We start from the raw sequence: 24,752 nt of genomic DNA, 5'->3' as shown, positions 1-24,752 counted from the left end.
GGCTTCTGGGAGGGAGAAACCATGATCGCTCAAAAAAGGGGAGAGCAATATAATATGACTTTGTTTATTGAAAAAAATAATACACTTTTTACACACCTAAACGTGAAACAGCCCACATTTTAATAACAGATTAATGGTTTTAAAAGAATAACATCCGTTGAGTTCTTTGAAAAAGGCTATTCATCTCGATAATTGTCTCCCCTGTAGTTCTAAATGTGGTTCGATGGTCCCACGTGTGACACAGGAGCAACTTTGCGTCGCATGTGGTATAACTTTAGGCCATGAATTTATGGAAATAAACACCACAAAAATGTGTGTATAATTCTCCAAAATGCTGTTTGGAAAAGAAGTGCCATGGCGACGTTTGGAGGGCATGTCGTTCGGCATGTACTCTGCAGAAGAGATAAGGTGAGAGATAGCATTAGCTTTCGGCTTAAATGCTAAACATGAGTTCACAACAACATGCTTGCTTATGGCAATGTGCTGTAGCGTTTTGTTATTGTAATCTTACGGCGCATAACACCCATAGTTTTAGTCGGAATTGCTGCATAAGTGTCAAAGATACTTCATATTTGTTGGTTAATTATGATTCACTTGCAGTAACAGCGAGTGTTAATCAAGAAACGTACGTTTCTCCTGTAGTTCATAACCTGTCCTTTTTTGTTAATCCTATTTATTCACACCATGTCCTTTTTTACTTGCAAGAATGGTGTGCAAAAGTATTGGACATTTCATTGGACAGAGTAAAAGCCACTCCTGAGTGTCCACTGAGTACAGGGTCGAGAACACTTGTCTAACACTTTCGGAAAGAGCCATCAGGATGACTTTTACAGACCAAATACTGATTACTCCATTAATATAAATCTACCTCATTCACTGCACTATTACTAATTACACATTTTTTCTTCTCATGTCTTCTTCAGGAAGTTAAGTGTGAAGGCGATCACTAGTTCCAGGTTCCTTGATGCTGTTGGGAATGTTGCCCCAAACAGCCTTTACGATCTGGCCCTGGGACCAGCAGACAGCAAAGAGGTACATCTCCACTGAAATTACAATATATACAATCTTTGTGTTGTCAAATACACATTTATAACATACAATAGATACGTCTGTTCTTGAGTTAGAGTTGCGCCTCTGCTGATTACCATTCACTAATTGGTAAGTTAGGACTGTGAGTATTAGGACATTTTTCATTTTACCTTCTATTGTTTTTACCAGGTGTGTTCAACCTGCTGTCAGGACTTCAACAACTGTCCAGGACACCTGGGACATGTTGAGCTACCTCTCCCTGTATACAGCCCACTGTTCTTTGATGTAAGCAGGCCCACAAATACACCACAGCACAAATGGGGTGGCTGGTTGCTGGTCTGTCAGCTATAAAGTTTAATATATACAATTGCACAACAATTGTTGTTGTTGTTATTATTAATCTATGTGCTTTTATGAGCTTGTATCAATATGTTTTATTCTTTCCTCTTGCCCCTGTACTTCTCTCCTCCTTCAGAAACTTTACCTTTTGATTCGTGGCTCCTGTCTGTCATGTCACATGTTAACCTGTCCCCGAGCTGCCATCCATCTGCTGCTGAAGCAGCTGAAGCTGTTGGACCGTGGAGCCATGCAGGAGGTCTACCAAATAGAACAAGTTCTCAGCCTGGTGGGTTAATACTTGCTGCAGTAACTAATGGGTTATGGTTGTGCTGCCTGAATTGTAATGTTATTTCTTTGCTTGATTTATACATTTTTTGGATAGGCCATTTTAATGGTATCACTGTAATTAATTATAAGTATTATAAGTATTAATTGTCTTTTACCCAATTGTAGGTTGCTCTTTTCACTATTTTAACACTAGGCTGGTTTTGTAACAATTGTAGATCAGCAATTCGGTGTTTATACTTAATTTACAAGTATGTTTGTGTTTGTGTACGTGTGTAGCACCTGGAGGAGAATCCTAAAGCCACTGGAGATGAGATTGAGCTGGTACTTAAGGAGTTTGCAGACACGATTATTGGAGTTGGCGCTGAAGGTTCAGAGAACATTAAACCGGTTGGTATAAAGACATGGTAGTAAACTACGAAGATGTCCAACCACACATTCTGTAGATGACTTCTCAAATTGTTATAGATTATGGAAACCCTACTGTGATATACATCCTGTTCACCTGGATCATACAGCTCTACTGATGCACACTGATCTCATTTTGTGTTTGTGCGTTTTTCAGATTAAACATCTTGTTGAAAAAAGGAGCAGTCTGATTAATGACTTTTGGAGAATCCACTTAAAAACGAGAAAGTGCCCTCACTGCAGGTAACATGATAAAAATGATGATGCAAAAAACTACACATGTGATGCTGCTCTAAAAATATTTTGAATTAAAGAATAATTATCTACCAACTTCTTATTAGTCTGTGCAGATAGCTTTGCTGGACATGGGATTCACTCCAACAATAGCTTTGTTCCCGTGCATGTAGGAAGTCGTGGCTTTATGAAATAAAGAATTTAACTGCTCAGCAGCTGCAATTGGCAACAAGATCACTGTCACCTGTTATGTTTTTTTCATGTTGAGTTAAACACTCCTACTTAAGGCTGATGTTTTGACATAAAAGTGGTGTGAAGTGTTGGCAAAGCCTTAAAAATTGTATATAGTAGTTTTAACCAGAAGTGGTGGTTTTGTTTAAGAATGGATTCTACAGTGAAACCTCTCATTGGGGGCCATAAATTGGTGTCCATGACAACGGGAAACAATGATTTCTACAGTCAACAATTAAGCACACAGGATGTCTGTAATTGTTCGCCCTGTCCTTCTTCTATAATGATGATAAGGAAATTAATCTTACTGATGCATTCGGTTACGTCCCCCAAAAATAGACCAAGAGGCTAAAAAATCAGAATTGTAGGTGGTGCGATGATGTAGTACCTTATTGCTCTGATGATGATGATGATGATCATGGTTTATGTGTTTGTAGGAGTGGCAGGTTTACCTTGCGTCGGGAACACAACAGTAAACTGATTATCACAATGCCATCAGGAGTGCAGACCACTGGCAATACTGATGGTAAGTCCAGTTTTTAATAAATAAGGTTAGATTTAGTCCATGTACTGTTCAACACTGAAAATAGATGTCTAAGTGATTTGTGCTAAAGAGTTTAATCTGTTCATTTGTTTTGTGGAAGTGAGTCCTTCTCTTCACCAACAGGGATCCTCGTTGTAGAATGTGCTTATACAAACTGTATGCACATACAGTAAACAGTGTTAACTTGCGTTTGTTTTTGTCTTCTTGCAGAGGATCAGATGGCTGGGAAGAGAGTCTACCTGACAGCTAGTACTGCGAGGGAACACATCAACAAACTGTGGGAGAAAGAAGGTGGGGCCAGATAACAACCTCTACCTACCATATGCATAATCTCTAAGAATAGATTTCTGCGTATGTTTCTGTGGGCAACGAAGAAGATATTTGTTGTCAGAAGCATTCTGTTTTCCGGTTGTAGTCCAAGAAGTAACTTTTGCCAGACAACATTTTTTAAAACCCCCTGTAATATATTCTATTAAAGTGAATTTGACTAGTAGATGGAGATTTACAAGTGTGGGGCAGTTGTTTGAGGATGCAAAGTCACAGCTGCAAACAAAGCCAAAACTTTCTCCTTTGAAAATAAATACCAACAATTAAAACCCTTCTCTGTCCTCTCCCCTCTATCATCCAGGTTTCTTCTTGAAGTGTCTGTTCTCTGGGCTGGAGGAGGGGATGGTGTCACAGGAGGGAGAGAAAGGTTTCTATCCAGACCTCTTCTTCCTGGAGCTTATGGTGGTCCCACCGTCCAGGTACACATTAAACAACAGAAATGTGTGTGTAACAACAAAGCTACATACCACAAGTATTACTATTAGCAGAAGTTGTTTGACTAACGCTCCTCCTCTCTCTGTCAGGTATCGCCCCATCAATAGGCTGGGTGACCAGATGTTTACAAACGGTCAGACAGTCAACATGCAGGCCGTCATGAAGGACTGTGAGATCATAAGGAAACTTCTGGCTGTAATAGCAGGAGAGAAAACTACTCAGGAGGAAGAGGTAAGAAGCAGAGCCCCAGTGTAATCAAAACAACTAATTTGTCTTTGTGGTACACTCGGTCGTAAGGTGATTGTGAACACAGCATGTTGGCATGTCTTCTGTTGTTTTTCTCAGGCTCCTGAACAGACAGACAAGACGTTTCTGTCAGGGATCCCTGGACTGACGTTAACAGATAAACTCTATAACATCTGGATCCGACTACAGACCCATGTAAACATCGTCTTTGACAGTGACATGGACAAACTGATGACAGAGAAATACCCTGGAATCAGACAGGTATCATGTACTCAGATACTGCAATAACATTAGCCTTTTTTTAGCGTTTTGATCTTTGATCATGACAAAGACATCTCAGTTGCCTAATTGTCTCCCTTTGCCTGCCAGATCTTGGAGAAGAAAGATGGATTGTTCCGGAAACACATGATGGGAAAACGAGTGGATTACGCAGCACGATCGGTCATTTGTCCGGACATGTACATAGGGACAAACGAGATAGGAATACCTATGGTACATCTGACTGTGCTTCTGTTACCAATACTTCATATGGGAGGGGAAATATCAATATTGATCACCAGAGCCCCAGGTCTGGTCCACAATGAAACCAACGTGTCTTTCATGTTTGTGCAGGTGTTTGCCACCAAGCTGACCTACCCCCAGCCCGTCACCCCCTGGAATGTGAAGGAGCTCCGTCAGGCTGTTATTAACGGGCCTAACGTCCATCCCGGTGCTTCCATGGTGATCAATGAGGACGGCAGAAAAACCATCCTATCAGCCACCAGTCCTGCGCAGAGGGAAGCTGTTGCCAAGCAACTGCTGACACCATGTCCTGGTCCACAGAAGATGCCCATGAAGATCGTAAGTCAGATACTGTCATTCACTGACATTGACCCATGTAGAGTTGACCTTTCAGTGTCTTTCAGCTTTCCTCTTCTTTAATTTGTCCAGGTAAATCGTCACATAAAGAACGGAGATGTTTTGTTACTGAACAGACAGCCAACTCTGCACAGACCCTCCATACAAGCCCACTGTGCACGGATCTTACCAGGGGAGAAGGTATCAGGCTCATTTTATGGATTAGCATGGTGAAGATTTGATATGTGATGATATATGTAACAAACCATACGTTTGATGTTACAGGTTCTAAGGCTCCACTATGCCAACTGCAAGGCGTATAACGCTGACTTCGATGGAGACGAAATGAACGCACACTTCCCTCAGAGTGAGCTGGGCAGAGCGGAGGCCTACACCTTAGTCAGCACTGACCAGCAGTACCTCGTCCCCAAGGTGGGAATACACATGCTGTAGATGGAAGAGTCTAACCATAGACTGTATATTAGAGGTTAATTTATCACCGATTTATCATCACACACAAGGGCACCTTCATTAAACCTGCATTCTTTCTCGTTGCCTTGCTGTTGACTGTTACTGACAAGTTGCAACACAAAGACGCTGGTGATTGATTCCATAATTAGGTTACATGTGTTCAGGTTTGAATCCGGTTTTTCGCTAGCCAAAATTCACATCCTGATTAATATCACGGTTACCCTGAATAACTGATCCACCTTGCTAACCAAGCTACTGTTATAGTTAACTTAAAACTAAGTGTTTGCTTGCTCATCTCCATCTCAACCTTCTCACACCAATAAGGTTACTTCTAGCTCCTAAAAAACAAGATGGAGACGGCCATAATGCAAAACTTTTATTCTTTTATTCAGTACAACACAGCTCGCCGCTGTAACTGCAAACACCGGATTGGGTTTCTGAAGTATTAAACTGCATTTTATCTTTTATGGAAACATTTCATTATGAATGATGAGAAACACATAGAACTTCTACTGAAGCTGAACTGTGTTGAATCGGTTGGTTTTGTTCATCTTGGCTCATGATACTTTTGTCTCTGTTTCAGAGCTTAGAGTCATTAGTTAGTGACAGTCTGAACAGTTTGAGCTCTACAATGTACTGAGTCGTTAAGGCAGTGGTCCATGTTTTGTTTCCAGGCCCTGTACTGCATGGTATCCCCTCCCTCCCTTTCTCTCTCCCGCCTTCGCTGTCCCTTTTTTGTTTGCCCCCAAAAATGATCTTTAACTACGGCTGAGTAGCAGACAGGGCGCCTGATTTGAGGCAACACACACCCAGGTCCACGCTGAGTTTCTCTCTCTCTTTCTCTCTCTCTCTCTCTGTCACTAGGATGGAAAACCTTTAGCAGGTCTGATTCAGGACCACATGGTATCAGGCACGAGGATGACGATACGAGGCTGTTTCTTCACCAGAGACCAGTACACTGAGTTAGTGTACAGAGGACTGACCGACAAACCAGGCAGAGTTAAACTACTGCCTCCGGCCATCCTCAAGCCACAGCCGCTGTGGACGGGGAAGCAGGTAATTGATTTTAGTCTATCTAGGTTCTTTTGGGGTGCCTTTAAACAATGAAGGCTGAAATAATCATTCTAATTATGATCAGCACAATAAGCCGAATTATTGTGTCCAGAATATAATATAATGTTAAGTTGCTGCAAGCCCAAATGTGTCCTAAATTTGGTGTTTCTTGTAGGTGGTGTCTACGCTGCTGTTGAATGTAATCCCACAGAATGCTGTGCCTCTCAACCTGGTCGGCAAATCAAAAATCCCCAGCAAAGCCTGGATCCAAGTCCCACCCCGAGCCGCACCAGGATACAAACCTGACAGCATGTGTGACTCACAGGTACACACACACACACACACACTGAAACTTCAACACATCAAAAAAAGTTTGAGCGGAGCTGAATGAGTCTAAGGTGAGCATTTTTTTCCCATCAACCCCTCTTCCTTCCCTTTGACTTTGTTTCCCAGGTGGTGATCCGTCATGGGGAGCTGTTGGTGGGGGTTCTGGACAAAGCTCACTACGGCTCCTCAGCCTACGGTCTGGTACACTGCTGCTATGAGCTGTACGGAGGGGAGACCAGCGGCAAACTGCTCAGCTGCCTGGCTCGACTCTTCACTGCCTACCTACAGCTTTACAGAGGCTTTACTCTGGGTAAGAACCCCCATTACAGTAAATGAAACAAATGCTTTTTCCACAGAGTACTGTTTCATTTGTTTATGATGGTTCGTTTTTGTGTATACTATGTCTAAAACTACGTTTGTGTATAGGTGTTGAAGACATCCTGGTTAAACCGGGCGCCAACAGGCATAGGACAAAAATCATTCAAGAATCGCTTAAGATTGGCACAAAAGTAAGTTACAACAAAAGCTTGGTGCAGTTTACTGTGTGATGGTGTTTTTATTGTTATTGTAAAATCTAACATAAATCAACATTTTCTTCAAAGTTCACACAGTAACAAGTAACACACAGTAACAAGGAAGAGATGAAAACAGTTTCTTTGGGATGTCATTAAAGGTGTCATCCAGGTCATGGTAGTTGAGCTCTGTTTAGAACTGAAGAAGCCTTTCAGACGAGAGGCAAAACATCTTCAAGAAACAAGTCCAGTTGCCCTTTGATGAACTTTGATCATTAAAGGCAAATTCAACAATTATTTTTGGACTTGTATTAAATGTGATGTGTTAAAACACCTAGACCTGAGACCAGTGTTACTTTAGTCCCTGAGGTGAAATAAGTTCTCTGAGCTATGTTATATTTATATAAAAGGTTTTTCTCCCCAACGATTTCTTCAGTAATTTCAACAACAATCAGCGCACCATCGGGAACACTGGTTTTTGAGCTGTCTAAGTCTTTGCAGGGCCGTCCAGAGGCCTCCTCCTTTTCCTCTGCTCTATAAGATTTGTATGTCCTCCATACACATTCCAGGAAGTTTTTGTGAGGCACAGAGGTTCAGTATTCCTAGTCAGAGAGGTTCAGTATTCCATGATTTAACCGTGTCTAGTTGTAACTACTGGACATCTCAGCCATTTATATGGTACGTGTAAACACTTGCAAGATGCTTGGCAAACAGTGTTTAAACACACCATGTTTACGTACATTTTTCCCCCCTATGCAGAGGTCGATGTAGAGATGGTCTTGCTCGTCTGTGTGGTTTGGATCATGGCTCATGTTTCAATGCTCCCCTTGTTTCCTTTTATACTTATGTATGGCTGCAGATTCAGCAGGAGGAAAGATTAGAAAGTCGTTAGCTGCTCAAATCCATTGCTGTTTGTCACAGTGTCTGCATTCATACTGCCACTGGGGGGCGGCAAAAACCACTTTTTTGTGATACACTGTGTGGTTTTAAAAAACTTAAACTGACAGTTACTGCTATTTAGGTCACCTGTGGAGAAGTGGAAACATGTTGTGGAAACAACATTGACATATCATCAACTGTTTTATTTTTGGCCTTGATTTGATAGGACGGTGGATAGAGTCAGAAATATTGGAAGAGAGAATGGGGATGATGACATGCAGCAAAGAGCCGAGGGTCAGAGTCAAACCAGGGAGCAGCTGCGTAGAGAACTAAGCCTCTGTACATGGAACGTGTGATTCAACCACTGTGCTAAACCACCGCTCAACTGTTAAATTCAAATTGCAAACTGAAAACAGTTCCTGATTTACATATCCTGTGGTTACAGAGCCACAGTTATATTTATTTGGTGTCATGTTTCTGGCTCTCTGGCAAATGTGAGTCCTCTATTCAATGTTTTAGGTATCCACCACCTCCATTTATCTTGTTCTTGAGAAGCAAATTGATCAACTATGTTCCCCAGCTTCTCTGTAACTTTCTGGCTGCTGGTTTGTGGTGAGCTTGTAGTATGTTGGGGCTTTAGAGTGCTTCTGCAGAAAACAGCTGTTGCTGCTATGAGCAGCTAGAATAAACAAAACCTGTAGAGCTGCAGGCTGTGCAGCTAAATCTGATGAAAAGGGATGGATGTGTTCTTATTTGATAGAAATACATTTTTTCCATTACGTCTCTCAGGCCCTCCAGGCAGCCTTTAACCTGCCCCCCAATGTGGATCAAGCTGAGGCTCAGAGCCGCTGGCAGGATGCTCACCTCAACCCAGACCAGAGGGACTTCAGCATGGCCGACCACAAGTTTAAAGAAGTGGCCAACCAAGTGAACAATGACATTAACAAGGTAACCTGCCACTAGTAGCAAACCTGGGACTACTGACATGCAGTTTAGAAAAAGGTTGAGATTGTGGTCTCTCTGATCACTTCAGAACAGGTAAACAGAAACACATGAAGTCAGCAGTATGTATGTTGGAGTATCCTGGTGGCTGGAGTTAAAGAAAATAAACACAAAGCTTTAAATACTAATAGACTTATTTCTTTTAAAGGAGGGCATGTTGCCATTGTTCACTGTTCATAAAGATAATGTAAATTATGATGATGTATTGTCATGTGTTTTCGTAGGTGTGCATGCCTGTCGGACTTCACACCTCTTTCCCAGACAACAACCTGCAGCTGATGGTCCAATCAGGAGCCAAAGGATCTACTGTAAACACTATGCAGGTAACACACACCCACACTGTGCTGATGGTGCTCACTAGTCCTCAGATACATATCATTACTGGAATTAAGTGATTTCAACACAATGACTAGGGTTGCGTTAAACCACAGCCACAGTCTCAACCTCAGCGTCCAGATTGCAATGTTGAGTAAGAGAACACATACAACAGCTTTAATACTGACTTACACCAACAGCAGGTAACTAATGGCAGAGCAACAGCTCCATGAGGACTTTTGCAATATATATATATATATATATCATTTAGAAAGATTGCAGCCTTGTCAAATTCAGTGCTTCCTCCTCTGTGGATGCCACTGGCCAAAATGGCTGCCACAATGAGGATGTAGTTCATGGGCCCGATGGTGCTCTTAGATTGCCACTGGGGGTAAATATGTACTACACACAAGCATGAGTAGACATGGTGAGTTAAATTAGATTTATTTTGCTACAGCCCTTTGAAGATTTGAGCTTCCATTAAATACATGTGTACTTTGTAACTGTTTAATCTCAAGTACATAGTTCTGAAGTAAAAACATTTGGAATCAGATTAAGCATCCAACTTTATTATAACTTAACCTACAAATACCCTGACCTGTCTGTGTATGTGGGTTTCAGATTTCATGTCTGCTCGGTCAGATTGAGTTGGAGGGCCGTAGGCCTCCACTGATGCCTTCTGGGAAATCCTTGCCATGCTTCCAGCCATATGACCCTGCACCCGGTGCGGGGGGTTTTGTGTCAGGAAGGTTCCTCACAGGTATCAAACCACAGGTACATGAGGAATACTGTGTATGTGTGTCTTATAGCTGCATCCCTGAGAGATAAAAATGTCTCTTACATAATTAGACATTCTTCCCCCTCTCTGTAATCAGGAGTTTTTCTTCCACTGTATGGCGGGCAGAGAGGGACTGGTCGACACAGCTGTGAAAACCTCCAGATCAGGGTACTTGCAGAGGTAATGAAAACCTTGCTGCTCTCAATAGTTCAGAAAAAAGTCATATTTCAAGTGTGCTCAGATGTGTGTACAGAGGCATTAATGTGAATGTTTTCAGTCTCTCTCAGAAACTCTTTGAAACAGAAAAGTACACCCTCTGTATTCAAGGCCCAGTTATTATTATACACCGTTTTCATATGGTTTATTTTCTGTCAAATGAGTCTGGTGCCTGATGGTAATTTAAGCAAGAGAGTCATGGAAATGAGCACTTGTCTCCTCTGGAACAAGCAATGGAAACACTGTAGAGCCTGCTTGTTTTCAGCTGTTACTGTGAAGTGCTGAATTGTTATGGCCATGTGTCTTACTGACTTTCCAAAAATATCGGATGTCCCTGGTGACATTTTCCAAACAATGGCCCTGATGGATTTTGCTAATGACTGATTGTTAAATCCTATTTCTGTAGTGTGAAATATATCTGAACAAGTTGAGCAAAGTATTAACTTTTCCATGACAGGAACCAAAGGATGCATTATCCTCTCCCTCTGCTAATCTTGTTCCTCTTCTCTTCTCCCCTCTTTCACACACTGTCCTCTGCAGATGTGTCATAAAGCATCTGGAGGGTTTGGTGGTGCAGTATGATCTGACGGTGAGGGACAGCGACGGATCTGTGGTCCAGTTCCTGTACGGTGAAGATGGTCTGGACATCCCGAAGACTCCGTTTCTGCAGCCTAAACAGTTCCCCTTCATTGAGGACAACTATGAGGTAAAACAGAGCAGGACACAAAAACAGTGTTGTTGTTCTATATAATGACACCTACATAAATAATGCTGATGGAATTTTGGCCATTAAGAAATTTATTGACGTACTTTTTTTTCTCAATGTCTGATGGTGGTATCTGCTTTTGTCTAAGTTGACAACACAATTACCATAAAATCCGGAACATAAGTCGCACCAAAAGCCCACTTTCAGATGAAAAAAAAAGTAGTAAAAGTGCGTCTTATTCACCGAATTTTACTGTATATAGTGAAAAAGAGAACATATGGGGGTCTGTCACTGTGTATTTAGCATCTGATTAGCTTATCTTGGCAAACCATAATTTGAGCATATGTTCAAAATTGAGCCTTGTGTTGACTTCAGCCTGATAGCTGAGCCAATGGGAACAGTTTAAGCTTAATGACAGCGTAACAGATCAGAGTCCAAACAATTTGAAAAAAGCCAAATTTAAACCCATTTGAGGTTATGAACATGCTGGTTGTAATCTCAAAGATCTCAGTTTCGTTCACTTTGGCAGCACCTATGGTTGGTTATAATTGCGGGAGCACACTTCCCAGATATCCAGACAGTGCTGCATGTGTGACGTCCACGGTCGGCTCCGGTTGTAACTCTTGATTTTCCTGGCTGACGGTCGCTTTCCTTTCAGACTGTTTGCTTCATCTGAGCGTCGAGTTTGTTTCTTTTTCTTTGGATTTTCACTTCTTGTTGAAGTTGTATCTGTAGTCATCCATCTTTTCTTTGTTTGTTCAGCCATAGTAGATTACTGTTTACTCGCAACACTTGCAGAGAGCGGAAAAGCAGCCGCTTAGCTCCGCCTACCCTCTCTGGCAGACCAACCACTGCTGGCTGATGGAAAACGCGTCACTAACTGGGCGCCGCTTGGGATTTTTTTCTACGAAAGTTGCCACAGACACCCAGTCTGTAATAATACTATATACTGCAAATGCAAAGGCTTTCCTCAGTGGGCCATAGGCTCAATCATTCATTACCTCATTCAGCGATAGATAGAGACTTCAAGATTATTACTTTAAATTTGAATATACTCCTTGAGGTTACATAAAATAAATGTTTCTCTTGTTACTTTATTAATAATCTCTGTGTTACTAATATATTAACCTTTTTCCTCATATAAATCTAAATCTATAAATGTCTTTCTTTTTAAAGTAAGATGAAAACGTCTGTAAGCTTAGCTTATCATGAAGAAAGAGGGCAAGCATGGCACAGGCATGAGAGTGATATCGATCTTCTCATCGCAATCTCTTTACAAATGTTCGGGTACAATGTTCAAAATCATGATGACCACACAATTTCCTGAACAGTCAAAAACAGTCAGCCGTGTGTTTCCCCACTCCTGTTAGGTTATCAAGAGGTCGCAGGGCCTGGACAGTGTTTTGGCACGTTTGGATTCTCAGATTGCCAGTCAACACTTTGAGGCCATCCAGCGTTGGAAAGCAAAGAGAGAGACTGCCTGTCCACGGAGAGGTAGATAACAAAGTTTTACTTGGCAGTAAAATGATGTCCTTAATCTTAGCTGCCCTGTCATCTGTAAAAGTCAATCAAATAGTTCTGAAATTCTCTTGAGCTGTGAGATCAGTAGGAGATCTTTAGTTGCACCAGGGCAACCAGGAAATGGACAGTGAAATGTTATAGACTATAGTTTTACTTTGTCTATGTCAATGTCTGTCATAAAATGTCTGTATATGCGTGTTTTAATCTGTGTCAGGAGCGTTTCTGCTGTTTTCCCAGAAGAAGCTGGCCAAACTGAAACAGACTGAGCAGAGAGCAGAGCCAGATGTTGGTGGCAGAAATGCTGCTACACACCAGGTATTCTGGCACATTAAATTTAAATGTACATAAGATCTGTCAGTTTGGTGTCACAGTGTGTTCCTTCAGCCTCTGGACATGCTGTGACCTCTATACTATTATAACCAAACTCTCTGACCATCCACAGCTCATACAGCAGTGGCACTCTCTGGATGAATCCAGCAAATCCAAATACAGCAGGAAGTCGTCCCGCTGCCCTGAGCCGTCTCTGGGCTTGTTTAGGCCAGACGTCTGCTTCGGATCTGTATCCGAAAACTTTCACAGCATTACAGACAAATACTTGCAGAACAGAGATGAGAGGCAGGACAGCCTGGACACCCACAGGTACTGAATGTGAGGGCTTTCAAGTGGGAAAAATGATCTCTAATATATAATGTAAATACAACTTTATGATACTGAACCATCTAAAATATTGAAACAAGTTTGTATGTATGAGCCAAATATGTTTGTGATTTTTGTAAAGAAGCAGAGTCTTCCATAAACCCGTAAACATATTAGCTCAGGGACATTGATTAGAGGGTGTTAACTTTACTTTTTTTAAATAAACTTCATGACACAGAAGTCCAAACCAGTCATTTTAAGACTTATAAGGTGAAAGCTAACAAGTTTCAGGCCGTTATTTAAAACAGTTAATTGCAACACATAAAAATACAGATATATCGTAATTTAGAGATTGCAGCCTTGTCAAATTCAGTGCTTCCTCTTCAGTGGATGCCACTGGCCAAAATGGCTGCCACAGTGAGGGTGTAGTTCATGGGCCCCATGGTGCTCTACCATTGCCACAGGGGATAAATACGTACTACACACAAGCATGACATGAGCTGGACTAGAAGACCACAGTGTTATTCTGCATAGTTTGTACACAAATGTTTTGGCATTTTCAACCTCTAAAATTTTACATTTGGTTGATGATGAGAGGATTTATGTGTTTCATCCCAGCACAGGCTTATTACTTAGTTTACAGCTAACATAAAGTAAACAACATGTATAATGCTTTGAAAAGGGTAAGCTATATGTAAACACATAGATAGGTGGTTTGGTTTATTTGTGTCAGGATGTAACGAGCAATTAAACAGATATAACCCAAAATGCTTCTAAATGAATTGCCATCTGTAGCTTTAATCAGAATATAGCAAACATGCAACCAGCACCTAAAGATGAAGGATAGATACATAACCTACGATAACCTCTCTCTTTGTGTGTTTAGCCTTCGCCAGCTGTTGCACTATAAGTGGCAGCGTTCACTGTGTGATCCAGGTGAAGCAGTGGGTCTGCTTGCAGCTCAGTCCATAGGCGAGCCCTCCACCCAGATGACCCTCAACACCTTCCACTTTGCTGGCAGAGGAGAGATGAACGTCACTTTGGGAATACCTCGGTAATGTCCCCTTGCATTATAATCATTATCCACCTTTAATGTGCGTATGTTCATATTATCCATTATTCTTCAAACAGCCTTCAAACGTCTTCTCAAGGTTAGATTTTTTGCTAACAATTCTCTCTTGTCAAAGTGGAGGCTAGTAAAATGTTAACTTAACACATCTTCGAGTATTTGGGCACAAATATTACACTCAAGCCATTCTGTTTTTATAGAAATGTATTTAGGTGTAAATTCTGTGGGTAAAGATAATGTAGTAAGATGTAAACACACAAGTACTGAATAGTACATCAGCAGGAAGTGTGGAAGAAAAAGATGCGGTTGTGCGCAGTTTCAGACCTCTGTGGTGTTCCCTGAAGCACAAATACAAAGTAGAACCAAACACGCCGGGTTCAGTATCTGGTGTGACCACCATTTGCCTCACGCAGTGCAACACATAGAGTTGATCAGGTTGTTGATTGTGGCCTGTGGAATGTTGGTCCACTCCTCTTCAATGGCTGTGCGTAGTTGCTGGATATTGGCAGGAAGTGGAACACCCTGTCGTATACGACGATCCAGAGCATCCCAAACATGCTCAATGGGTGACATGTCCGGTGAGGATGCTGGCCATGCAAGAACTGGGATGTTTTCAGCTTCCAGGGATTGTGTACAGATCCTTGCAACATGGGGCCGTGCATTATCATGCTGCAACATGAGGTGATGGTCGTGGATGAATGGCACAATGGGCCTCAGGATCTCGTCACGGTATCTCTGTGCATTCAAAATGCCATCAACAAAATGCTCCTGTGTTCGTTGTCCATAACATACGCCTGCCCATACCATAACCCCACCGCCACCATGGGCCACTCGATTCACAATGTTGGCAGACAGCGTGTGTGGCGTCTTGTGGGTGAGAGGTTTGCTGATGTCATCTGCCGTGTACAGTGGGATTCATCCGTGAAGAGAACACCTCTCCAAAGTGCCAGACGCCATCGATTGTGAGCATTTGCCCACTCAAGTCGATTACAACGACGAACTACAGTCAGGTCGAGACCCCGATGAGGACGACGAGCGTGCAGATGAGCTTCCCTGAGACGGTTTCTGACAGTTTGTGCAGATATTCTTTGGTTATGCAAACCGATTGTTGCAGCAGCTGTCTGGGTGGCTGGTCTCAGACGATCTTGGAGGTGAAGATGCTGGATGTGGAGGTCCTGGGCTGGTGTGGTTACACGTGGTCTGCGGTTGTGAGGCCGGTTGGATGAACTGCCAAATTCTCTGAAACACCTTTGGAGACGGCTTATGGTAGAGAAATGAACATTCAATTCACGGGCAACAGCTCTGGTGCACATTCCTGCAGTCAGCATGCCAATTGCACGCTCCCTCAAAGCTTGCAGTTGTAGTATTATAAGGGCTGTCACACTCTGCAATTACACTGATAATGTGACAATTCCACCTTTTGTGTGATCAAAAAATGTATTTGTCTGTAAACAATTTGTCAATGATATATTGTCATTATTATTATAATCGAGAGACCAATCAGCCTGGGGCTGTGCGAGGCTCAACCCCGGCACACGGGCACACTTTAGAGCCGTAATGCATGACGGGGATTATTATCTGGACGAGGTGCTGTTGCGCGCTCGTTTAAAAAAATGAAGCTGTGTTACAGACGGTGAAACCAGTAAACACCTGTTGAGTCTGGACTTGACAGTAAACTGTTAAAGAGCTGCCCCCTCCTCTCCCTGCTCGTCATCGATCTGTGCATGGAGTTAAGATCCATCAGTGTGCACTCAGCTGAGAGCACAGGTCTGTGCAGCAGAGAGTGGAAGTGCAGACAGCTTCTCTCCACAATCAGACACAAAACAAGAACAAACTGCACAGATCTGCAAAAGCGTGTTTGGTCTTGAATATCATCAGTGAATTTTGATCTGTGAATCAGACTTTGAGATGGAGCAGGTCGCGTTGTGCAATTTATGGAGCTATCGTCGGCCGCAATTCATGCTTAGTGAATTTTCCCCTACTCTTAATTGCTTTACAAATCCAAGCATTTCACTCTTCTTTTCCTTCACATCTCACTCACTCCATACATGTCTGTCTGTGTCACAGACTGAGAGAGATCCTGATGGTGGCCAGCTCCAATATTAAAACCCCCATGATGAGTGTTCCTGTGCTGAACAACAAGAGAGCCTTGAAGAAGGCCAAGACGCTTCGTAAGCAACTCACCAGAGTGTGTCTGTCTGAGGTAAAGATTGGCTTCTCTTCTTTTCTCTCCTCTCTTTGTCCTCTTACTTTTCATTTTCTGTTGTCACTCATCTTCCCTTCTTTTATTTTGTCTGTGTGACCTTCAGAAAGTCGTTGTCCTCCTTTTATCATGTTCGTACTTGTTTCTGTCTTCCTGTTGATTAGTTATCTTTTATTTACGTAAATACTGTTACTTTGAATTGAAGCGAGTGTTGCCACTCTGACAATACGAAGAGATTTAACAGGCTGCCCTCGGGGTGTCAATCCCGAGACTTTCCTGCTAGCGACGGAGATTCATGAGATTTTTACATTAAATCTTAATTTTAATCTCTAACTATAAAGCATATTACTATATAATTTTAACTTTGTCTCCATCAGATAATCAATAACAATTTATTACTTTAAATCTTAACATCAATCTCGGCTAGTTTCTCTATCCCCTTGTCCGGTTACCACCGTGGGTCCCCTAGTGTTCGCTCCTCGCTCACTGGACTCGTTTTCGACCTGAGACACTTATGAGCCTTGAGGAGTGCGGACACAGGGAGGGGGGAAGGCGGAGTAAGGCTTCCCCATGTGATTCTCTTCTGTAGGTCTCCCGACTCCCTGACAAACTTTTTACTACTCACTTAGTTTTGTTGTCTAGTACTTAGCCCCTATAGGAGTCTCTCTTTGGACCTCCCCAGGGTCACCAAGGGGAACTCCTACAGCTATCTCTTCTCTCCGTCTGAAGAACCTGAAAGGATCCCTAACCTCACAAAGCCTAACAGTTATAAGCTTTTAACCAGGCCCCAGCCCAGGGAGGGGCCCCGACAGATTCTCTACCAGATGTATATGTGTATATGTGTACCCTAAGGTCGTCAGTCGTGTAGCCGTAGTGTGGGTGCGCATGAGCTTACCTCTCGGGGGCTTCACGAGGATCTTTGAAGAAAACTCTTGTTTGTGTCCTTGTGTGATCAACACACAGAAACAGACAACCACAATCTCCCCTAAAAGTTTTAAAGGCTCTTTATTAAGTCAGAATCATCAATATTCATTTTAGTCTCAAAAGAAAAAAAAGAGATTAACAGAGGGCTCTAAACTGAAGGGGCACCAAAAGTTCCCTCATCTAGTTTCCAACTGTTCTGTCCCTCCTAAGATTTTAATCACATCATTGCAGTCAAGCCATCTCAGACAAGCGTTTGTTGCTTCACTTTCGAGTCGTCTAATAAACTCCAAGCTTCACAGCTGTGCTCCACACTTCTATCAGTGATTCACACATTCCCTAACATATAGCACCTCAATCTGTTTAAAAGAAATCAGTGCTCTAAACACTTCTATACTAACACCTTGATCTGTTTAAAAGATCTGTGTGCTATACACCATATAACTGACACTTGTCCAAGAGGCTCTCGTACCATGTGATTTATCCATCCCTATAGCTGATAAAATTGCAGTCACAATATCAACAGTTTGAGTTTGTTTAAGAAACTCTCTGTCTCTCTCATGCTGTATGACTTCGCAAGCCAATTGAGATCTGGTTTGAGTCTTGTGAGAAGACTCGCGAACAGCAAGAGATAGCTGCTTTCATACTGCAAGGGAAAGTACCTAACCATTCCATCCTCGTACAACATGCGCGTGAACGGACCTTTTTCTCCATGCAAAACTGTTGAACAGTCCGTTCTCGCGTACATGCACGTGTCAAGACCTTGCACCTGCACTCTAGCTGGTAAGTCCCTGGGTCAAACGGGTGAACACCTGCTGGCTCAAAAAAATAATATATTTTGGGTCACAAAAGTTCAACACTTTCCATCTCTGGGTAAAGTTTGACACGTGCTCTGTCTATGTCACAACTGGCATGTTTCTGTGTGACTTCCTGTGCAGCTACGGTTGCTTCCTGCTTACACACACACACACACACACACACACACACATACTTTCTTACAGCAGTTACAGAGGCTTTTAACAAAGCATAACAACATGTTGATTATAACAAATGCAAACTTATAAAAAACGTATTTTCTTTATTTTTCTTTTGTTACAAGATATAACAAACCAAATAATATTGGCAGTATAAAATGCTTAAACCTTAAAATAGTAAAAACTTATCTTTGTCTAATACCACACCAAGCAGATTATATGTTGTCAAGCAAATGCTATCATTTTAAAAAGTAATATTATGAGCAAACAATATTTTAAGCATATAAGGTAACTTCAACCTGTCAGTCTCTTCAATTTGTTTTGTAATCAACAATTGTATAAAATCTTATAAGCCATCCCATCCTAAAGACGGCCTGTCCAAAGGACGTATGAAACAGAACACTATAATTGCGCAACTTCTCCTATTCATTCAACAGATTTTTCACTTTGTTTGTATGTTTCCTCAGGTGTTGCAGAAGGTGGATGTGGTAGAGACATTGCAGCTCGAGAGTCACTTAAAGTTGCGGAAGTTTAAAGTCACTTTCAACTTCTTGCCCCCTGAACGTTACAGTGCCGATAAGCTTCTGTCACCCCAACAAATCCTACACTATATGGAAACCAGGTGTGTGCGTGTGTGTGTGTGTGTGTGTGTGTGAGAGAGTGTGTGTGTGTGTGTGTGTGTGTGTGTGTGTGTGTGAGAGAGTGTGAGAGTGTGTGTGTGTGTGTGTGTGTGTGTGTGTGAGAGACAGTGTGTGTGTGTGTGTGTGTGTGTGTGTGTGTGTGTGTGTGTGTGTGTGTGTGTGTGTGTGTGTGTGTGTGTGTGTGTGTGTGTGTGTGTGAGAGTGTGTGTGTGTGAGTGTGTGTGTGTGAGTGTGAGTGTGGGTGTGGGTGTGGGTGTGAGCTGATTCTTCTGTACAAGGGTTCATTAAGAAAAAACCTGCTGATAACCGATCATCTCCTTTTGTTTCACACCCTGTTTGGTCGTTTTTCCTCGCAGATTTTTCCGTCTCCTCCTTGAAGCCATTAAGAAGCGTAATGCTAAGCTGGCTTCCATCGCAGTGGAAACAAGGAAGGCCACCCTCAGTGATAAGGACCATGATGGTGATGTAACAGCTGGCACAGCAGGGGTCTGTTCATTTTCTTGACTTCACTTCAGAATTCCCTTCAGGGTTTTTTTAGGATTACAGTTGTCATTCATCTTTATGAAAGTTTTTTTTTACTTCCTTGAATACCAAAATAATCAACGGAGCACAAGGCTTTCAAATAATCTAGAATTTTTGTCATGTTGACCTTCCTTAGTTGGATGACGGGGAAGGAGAAGAGGAGCGAGAGATTGTTGATGACCAGGGGAATGAAGGAGACGCTGATGCTTCAGATGCCAAGCGAAAAGACAAACAGGAAGAAGAGGTATGAAGATGAATTAAATAGTTTATACGTAGTGCTTAGATGCTCCCAGAAATGGGACCTCCTTTCATGGGTGGAAATTTTCATCTGGTCCGTCTTAGGGATGCTTGCTAAAGCATTGCGACGGATGAGTTTGGACTTTTTAAAATCATGAACGGGAATTTTAAAGGTGCTGACTATAAACCATGGCAATACGGCACATTACATGTCCAGGAACAGGGCAGTTTACCAATCCAGGATTATTAACGTTCATCTCTGCTTTCCTATGCAGGTGGACTATGAGAGCGAGGAGGACGATAAAGTTGATGAAGGCGAGGATCAAGAAGACCAGGGGGAGGATAAGGAGGAGAATGAAGAGAATACCACTGAAGAGTCCCAGCCACAGTCCGGAGGAGTGAGACTAGAGAAGAAGAAGAAACGACCAAAGCGAGCAGGAGGAGGGGGAGAGGGGAGTGTGAATCAGATGAGAGTGAACTGTGTTCTGCAGTCCAATCCCGCAATCGAGCGATATTGCTATGATATCCAGAATGAACTCTGGTGTGAGGTGAGTTTTTAAGTTACACAAGAAGACTGCAATAGATCCTTCATTGATTCAGCCTGGACATGTTTTTTTCTTGTTTAGAGTCACAGTGGCCTTTATGTGAGGGAGTGCAGAGAATAAATTTCATGTGTACTGATGTATTGGTAGGCTGATATTATTGAGCCAATGTGGGCCTGTTAACAAAATATCAATATCGGTGTACATCTCTTATACGCGCCAATATAAAAACTTTTTTACTAAACATCTAATGCAGAACACATTGCCTCACAGCTGAGAAGTAATTTGTTTCGGTAGGCAGCCTGCTGTGTGTTTTCACATAGTCACATCAGTGCACAATGTTAGTGGCAAAGCTCTGTTTTTATTCGGTCTCATATATTGGCTACACTGGTCTCAATATGGGTAATCTGAATTTCTTGCTCTTTCATAGTCATTATTTGTCTCAAAAATTACACATATTTGTTGGGCACTGTAATTACGTGCTTTTGCCTTATCTCGTCGTTACCATCCTGTAATCAGTTATGGTCTCTCTTTGTTCGTTCATACATTAACTTGCGCAGCCACTCTATGAGGCTGTTTTTCATTTTTATGTAGACAGTACTCTCATTGGGTTCCTAGTCGCACAGTGTTTCATCCTGCTACCTGACAATGTGAAGACTGTTTCCAGCAAATATAGGAATCACATTGCACTCTACGTCCCTGTCTACCAGCTTCGCCCTGTCTATTTCAAAAGTCCTCTCTTTCCTCTTCCTGCAGCAATTTGTCTTTTTCAGTGGCTGAACAAGTGGCCATGATCTCAGCTAAGCCTCACTGTGTCTGTCCTTGTGTAGACTTCAATACTTGCCCAAACAATAGAACACTTGAGTCAGTTTTAATATGTTATAATTATTGGCCACATACCAGCCAATCAAAATGTTTCTCATACAATTTTTTGTCAGTAGATGCTATTGTGTGTTTTAAACCACACAAAGGATTGGACTTCCTCACAAGGTTATTTTTTTAGACCTTTATCTTTTCCCCCTGTCCATAGGTTGACCTTGTCTTGCCGGTGAGCAAGGTGCACTTCGACCTGACCTCAGTGCTGTCAACGCTGGCCCAGAATGCAGTCATTATGGAGACCAAAGGCCTGACACGCTGCCTGCTGAGTGAAGTCACAACAAAGACCGGAGAGAAAGAGACGGTTCTCAACACTGAAGGCATCAACATGCACGAATTGTTCAAGCACAGTGATGTATGTAGGCGAGACATTTAGTTCTCATTTACAGTTTTAAATGTAGGACTCAAGAAATTGTAAGATTGAAAGAAATACACCACATTTATTTAGATAATGGTGCAACACAGGAAACTCTTAAGCATAACTTATGATAAAGGAAGACAAGGTTATATCGATGTGAAAACCTTACAGCCAATCAAATGCACCTGTTCCTTTAGTGTTCATTTTGAAGCTCCACCCACCAAACTGAAATGAACAAATAATTAATAACAAGCAATAAGGGGACTTTGTTGGTTTTGGGGTCACTGAGCCATGGCTGTTTTGACACACCCAGATTTGGAATTTAGAGCATATTCACAACTGAAGCTAGCAGAGTATGAGGCAATATTGGCTGAATAACAAAAAGTGAAGTGGATTAGTATCGCACACCCAATTCTTTCTTTGATCTGATGTGGGTTTGACTCATTGGTGTAGCCTTTTGTCCTCGATATTCCATCCATCCATATCACCGAATGAGTTAACACAATGGTGCCCAGTTAGTGACACGTTTTCCATCAGCCAGCAGTGGTTGGTCTGCCAGAGAGGGTAGGCGGAGCTAAGCGGCTGCTTTTTCGCTCTCTGCAAGTGTTGCAAGTAAACAGTAATCTACTATGGCTGAACAAACAAAGAAAAGATGATGACTACAGATACAACTTCAGAAATAAGTGAAAATCCAAAGAAAAAGAAACAAATTTGATGTTCAGATGAAGGCAAACAATCTGAAAACAAAAGCGAGGAAAATCCTGAGTTAGAACCATGACAAAGGGAGTCAGCCGTAGACGTCTGGTTAAATAGGGAGGAGTGCTCCTGCAGCTTGATTAGTGGCTCAGTTAGTGGCGTTCAATACACACAAGTAGAAATGTTTGAAACTGTAACTTTAATGACTAGTAAATATATTATTTTAATATTTATTCTATTACATTTTTATATTGGTCAAAATATTGACAATCATATTTAGATTCATATGTACGTGCACAAGTGCATTTGGGACATGTCTAACTCCACTTTTGTGAGTTAAACAGTGCATGATATCGATTGTATACAATCAGATGCACTCTGCCAGGGGGTTTTGTGTCTGAATTAATTATTATGGATATGTTTTTAGCATAACTTCAAGCATCAAGCAATCAAGCACAAACATATTGTATTGAATAAATAAGTATTTTTACTTTTGACAACTCTAATCAACAAATACACTATGATGATTTACAATGTGATCATTTGTAATCATTATTACAAGGACTCAAGATACCGCCAAATATATTTTAGCAGTCACATTCCATTTTAAAAACATTGACTATTACATATGTCACAGATGCAGAATGACTGTCGGATTTATCTGATTTAATTCGGACTGTTGGACATTATATTTTTGTGACTTTCGGTCCTGATGTAAAAATCTTAACTGGATTCAAGTCTAACAAAGCAGGGATGAATGTATATTTTAATGACATTGTCAAAAAGGTTTGACTTCAAAGAGCTTAATGTTGGGGTTAATTTCTCTGAAATGTTCTTGTTTAAGAGATTCAAACTTTTTCTTCATTGGGTGGCAGTAAACTCAAATACTGAGACAATATGTTTTGTCTCTAGATCTTGGACATCAACAGATTATACTCCAATGAGGTCCATGCCATGGCCAAGACCTATGGGATAGAAGTGGCTCTGAAGGTCATAGAGAAGGAGATCAAAGATGTCTTTGCTGTCTATGGTAACACACACTCACTCACTCACTCACTCACTCACATACACTCAAACCCCAAACAACAGAGCACAAGGCTTTCAAAATGACTCATGTTTTTTCTGTCTTTAGGTATCGAGGTTGATCCCAGACATCTGTCACTGGTGGCAGACTACATGTGTTTTGAAGGTGTTTATAAGCCATTAAACCGGCATGCCATTCGGTCCAACTCCTCCCCTCTGCAGCAGATGACCTTTGAGACCAGCTTCAAGTTCCTTAAACAGGCCACCATGCTGGGTGAGAACCAGATGATGATAATGATGGCAATAAAGACACCATGTTAAGACATTTTAACATGGATTATTTTTCTATTAAATTTTTGCATGACTAATGCAGCATAAAACATTTAGGTTTTTGGGCAGATGCTTTATTGTCAATCAAAAACACTGTTGCAATAACTAAGTCATGCTTAACCGGTTGATACTGTAGCTGTTTTGCTTATATCAACCCCATCTCCTTGTGGTAGAAGTTCAATAATAATTAAAGGCAATGGCAACAACTGTTTTTTTTAAAACAGTGTGTTACCTCCTTGAAGATTAGAGCCACTGCTGTCCTTATCTTTGTGTTTTTGTTTATGGCAGTTTTCTTCATTTTTCAGGGTCCCATGACCAGCTGGTGTCACCCTCAGCTTGCCTTGTGGTTGGAAAGGTAGTCAAAGGTGGAACGGGACTCTTTGAGCTAAAACAACCGCTCCAGTAGGAGATGATTTACTACAGACAGCAGTAATTGTTGGTTGGATGTGAACAATAGAATACGCGCACATCACATGGACTAATGTAATTCCAGAGCAGGTGTATGTTCAGTCTCCCTTCTGCTTACTCAATCTATGACACACTTTCAACGTCAGACAAATCAATCGTAACTTTTGTCAGAACCGAATCAGTGTGGTGGATATGACAAAACAAATGTCCTTAATTTTTGTGTTTTTAAGAAAATTGTTGCCGAATTATTTGTTTTGAAAAAGTAAGTCAGTGAAAAACTAAGAAAGGTCTTCATTGGAGATCAATGCACTTAGCAGTCACTGTAAAATGCTATGAAAGGATGCTAGTGGGACTTCAGCACAAACCGTTACAATACAATACATTATAAGCATACAAGCATAAAACCTGGTAGGCAAACTTACCCTCTTATTTTCTTGTGGTATTTTTATAATAAAGATATAAATGTGTACAAATAATGCATCTTATTATTTTTGTTTGATAGTGTAAGCACTGTGGTATGTTTTTAGTTAATTTTTCTAACTAAACTTTAACTTTCAGTTAGAATTCTGCCCACGGAACAGATGTCGGTTATCTATTTAAGGAAAATAAAAATTATATAGC

General features: G+C 41.5%; 1 protein-coding gene and 2 non-coding genes across 3 annotated transcripts; all 3 read left to right on the top strand.

Annotated features, from left to right (window-relative positions):
• The first annotated feature begins 245 nt into the window (after positions 1–245).
• polr1a (RNA polymerase I subunit A) lies at positions 246–24,595 on the top strand. Its single transcript, XM_069669556.1, has 37 exons — positions 246–408; positions 924–1,032; positions 1,219–1,314; positions 1,505–1,654; positions 1,933–2,043; positions 2,219–2,304; positions 2,964–3,052; positions 3,281–3,361; positions 3,699–3,816; positions 3,922–4,063; positions 4,178–4,339; positions 4,448–4,570; positions 4,691–4,918; positions 5,009–5,116; positions 5,201–5,347; positions 6,251–6,442; positions 6,615–6,764; positions 6,893–7,076; positions 7,193–7,275; positions 8,947–9,105; positions 9,384–9,482; positions 10,096–10,248; positions 10,350–10,432; positions 11,009–11,174; positions 12,545–12,668; positions 12,910–13,010; positions 13,138–13,334; positions 14,218–14,385; positions 16,468–16,603; positions 18,966–19,120; positions 19,496–19,625; positions 19,798–19,905; positions 20,174–20,446; positions 21,471–21,671; positions 23,283–23,400; positions 23,503–23,667; positions 24,029–24,595. Exons 1-37 carry the CDS (start codon positions 332–334, stop codon positions 24,127–24,129), a joined length of 5,073 nt encoding a protein of 1,690 aa, XP_069525657.1. The 5' UTR covers positions 246–331; the 3' UTR covers positions 24,130–24,595.
• LOC138598789 (small nucleolar RNA SNORA5) lies at positions 9,752–9,888 on the top strand. Its single transcript, XR_011308661.1, has one exon. It is a non-coding gene; the product is annotated as a small nucleolar RNA SNORA5 (small nucleolar RNA).
• LOC138598788 (small nucleolar RNA SNORA5) lies at positions 13,685–13,821 on the top strand. Its single transcript, XR_011308660.1, has one exon. It is a non-coding gene; the product is annotated as a small nucleolar RNA SNORA5 (small nucleolar RNA).
• Positions 24,596–24,752: the final 157 nt, after the last annotated feature.

The sequence above is a fragment of the Semicossyphus pulcher genome, unplaced genomic scaffold, assembly GCF_022749685.1.
Source record: "Semicossyphus pulcher isolate SPU_LCO1_2020_fin unplaced genomic scaffold, fSemPul1.0.p SCAF_2, whole genome shotgun sequence".
In the NCBI taxonomy this organism is placed as follows: domain Eukaryota; kingdom Metazoa; phylum Chordata; class Actinopteri; order Labriformes; family Labridae; genus Semicossyphus; species Semicossyphus pulcher.
Note: the sequence above shows the minus strand (reverse complement) of the source record. Positions and strands in the feature narration are given on the sequence as shown.

Bases quoted from the DNA above. Each gene is read 5' to 3' on its own strand.
- polr1a (XM_069669556.1), top strand. From the start codon at position 332: ATGCTGTTTGGAAAAGAAGTGCCATGGCGACGTTTGGAGGGCATGTCG. The intron at 11,175-12,544 runs GTAAAACAGAGC...CACTCCTGTTAG, and splicing joins TCATTGAGGACAACTATGAG to GTTATCAAGAGGTCGCAGGG. The intron at 23,668-24,028 runs GTGAGAACCAGA...TTCATTTTTCAG, and splicing joins TAAACAGGCCACCATGCTGG to GGTCCCATGACCAGCTGGTG.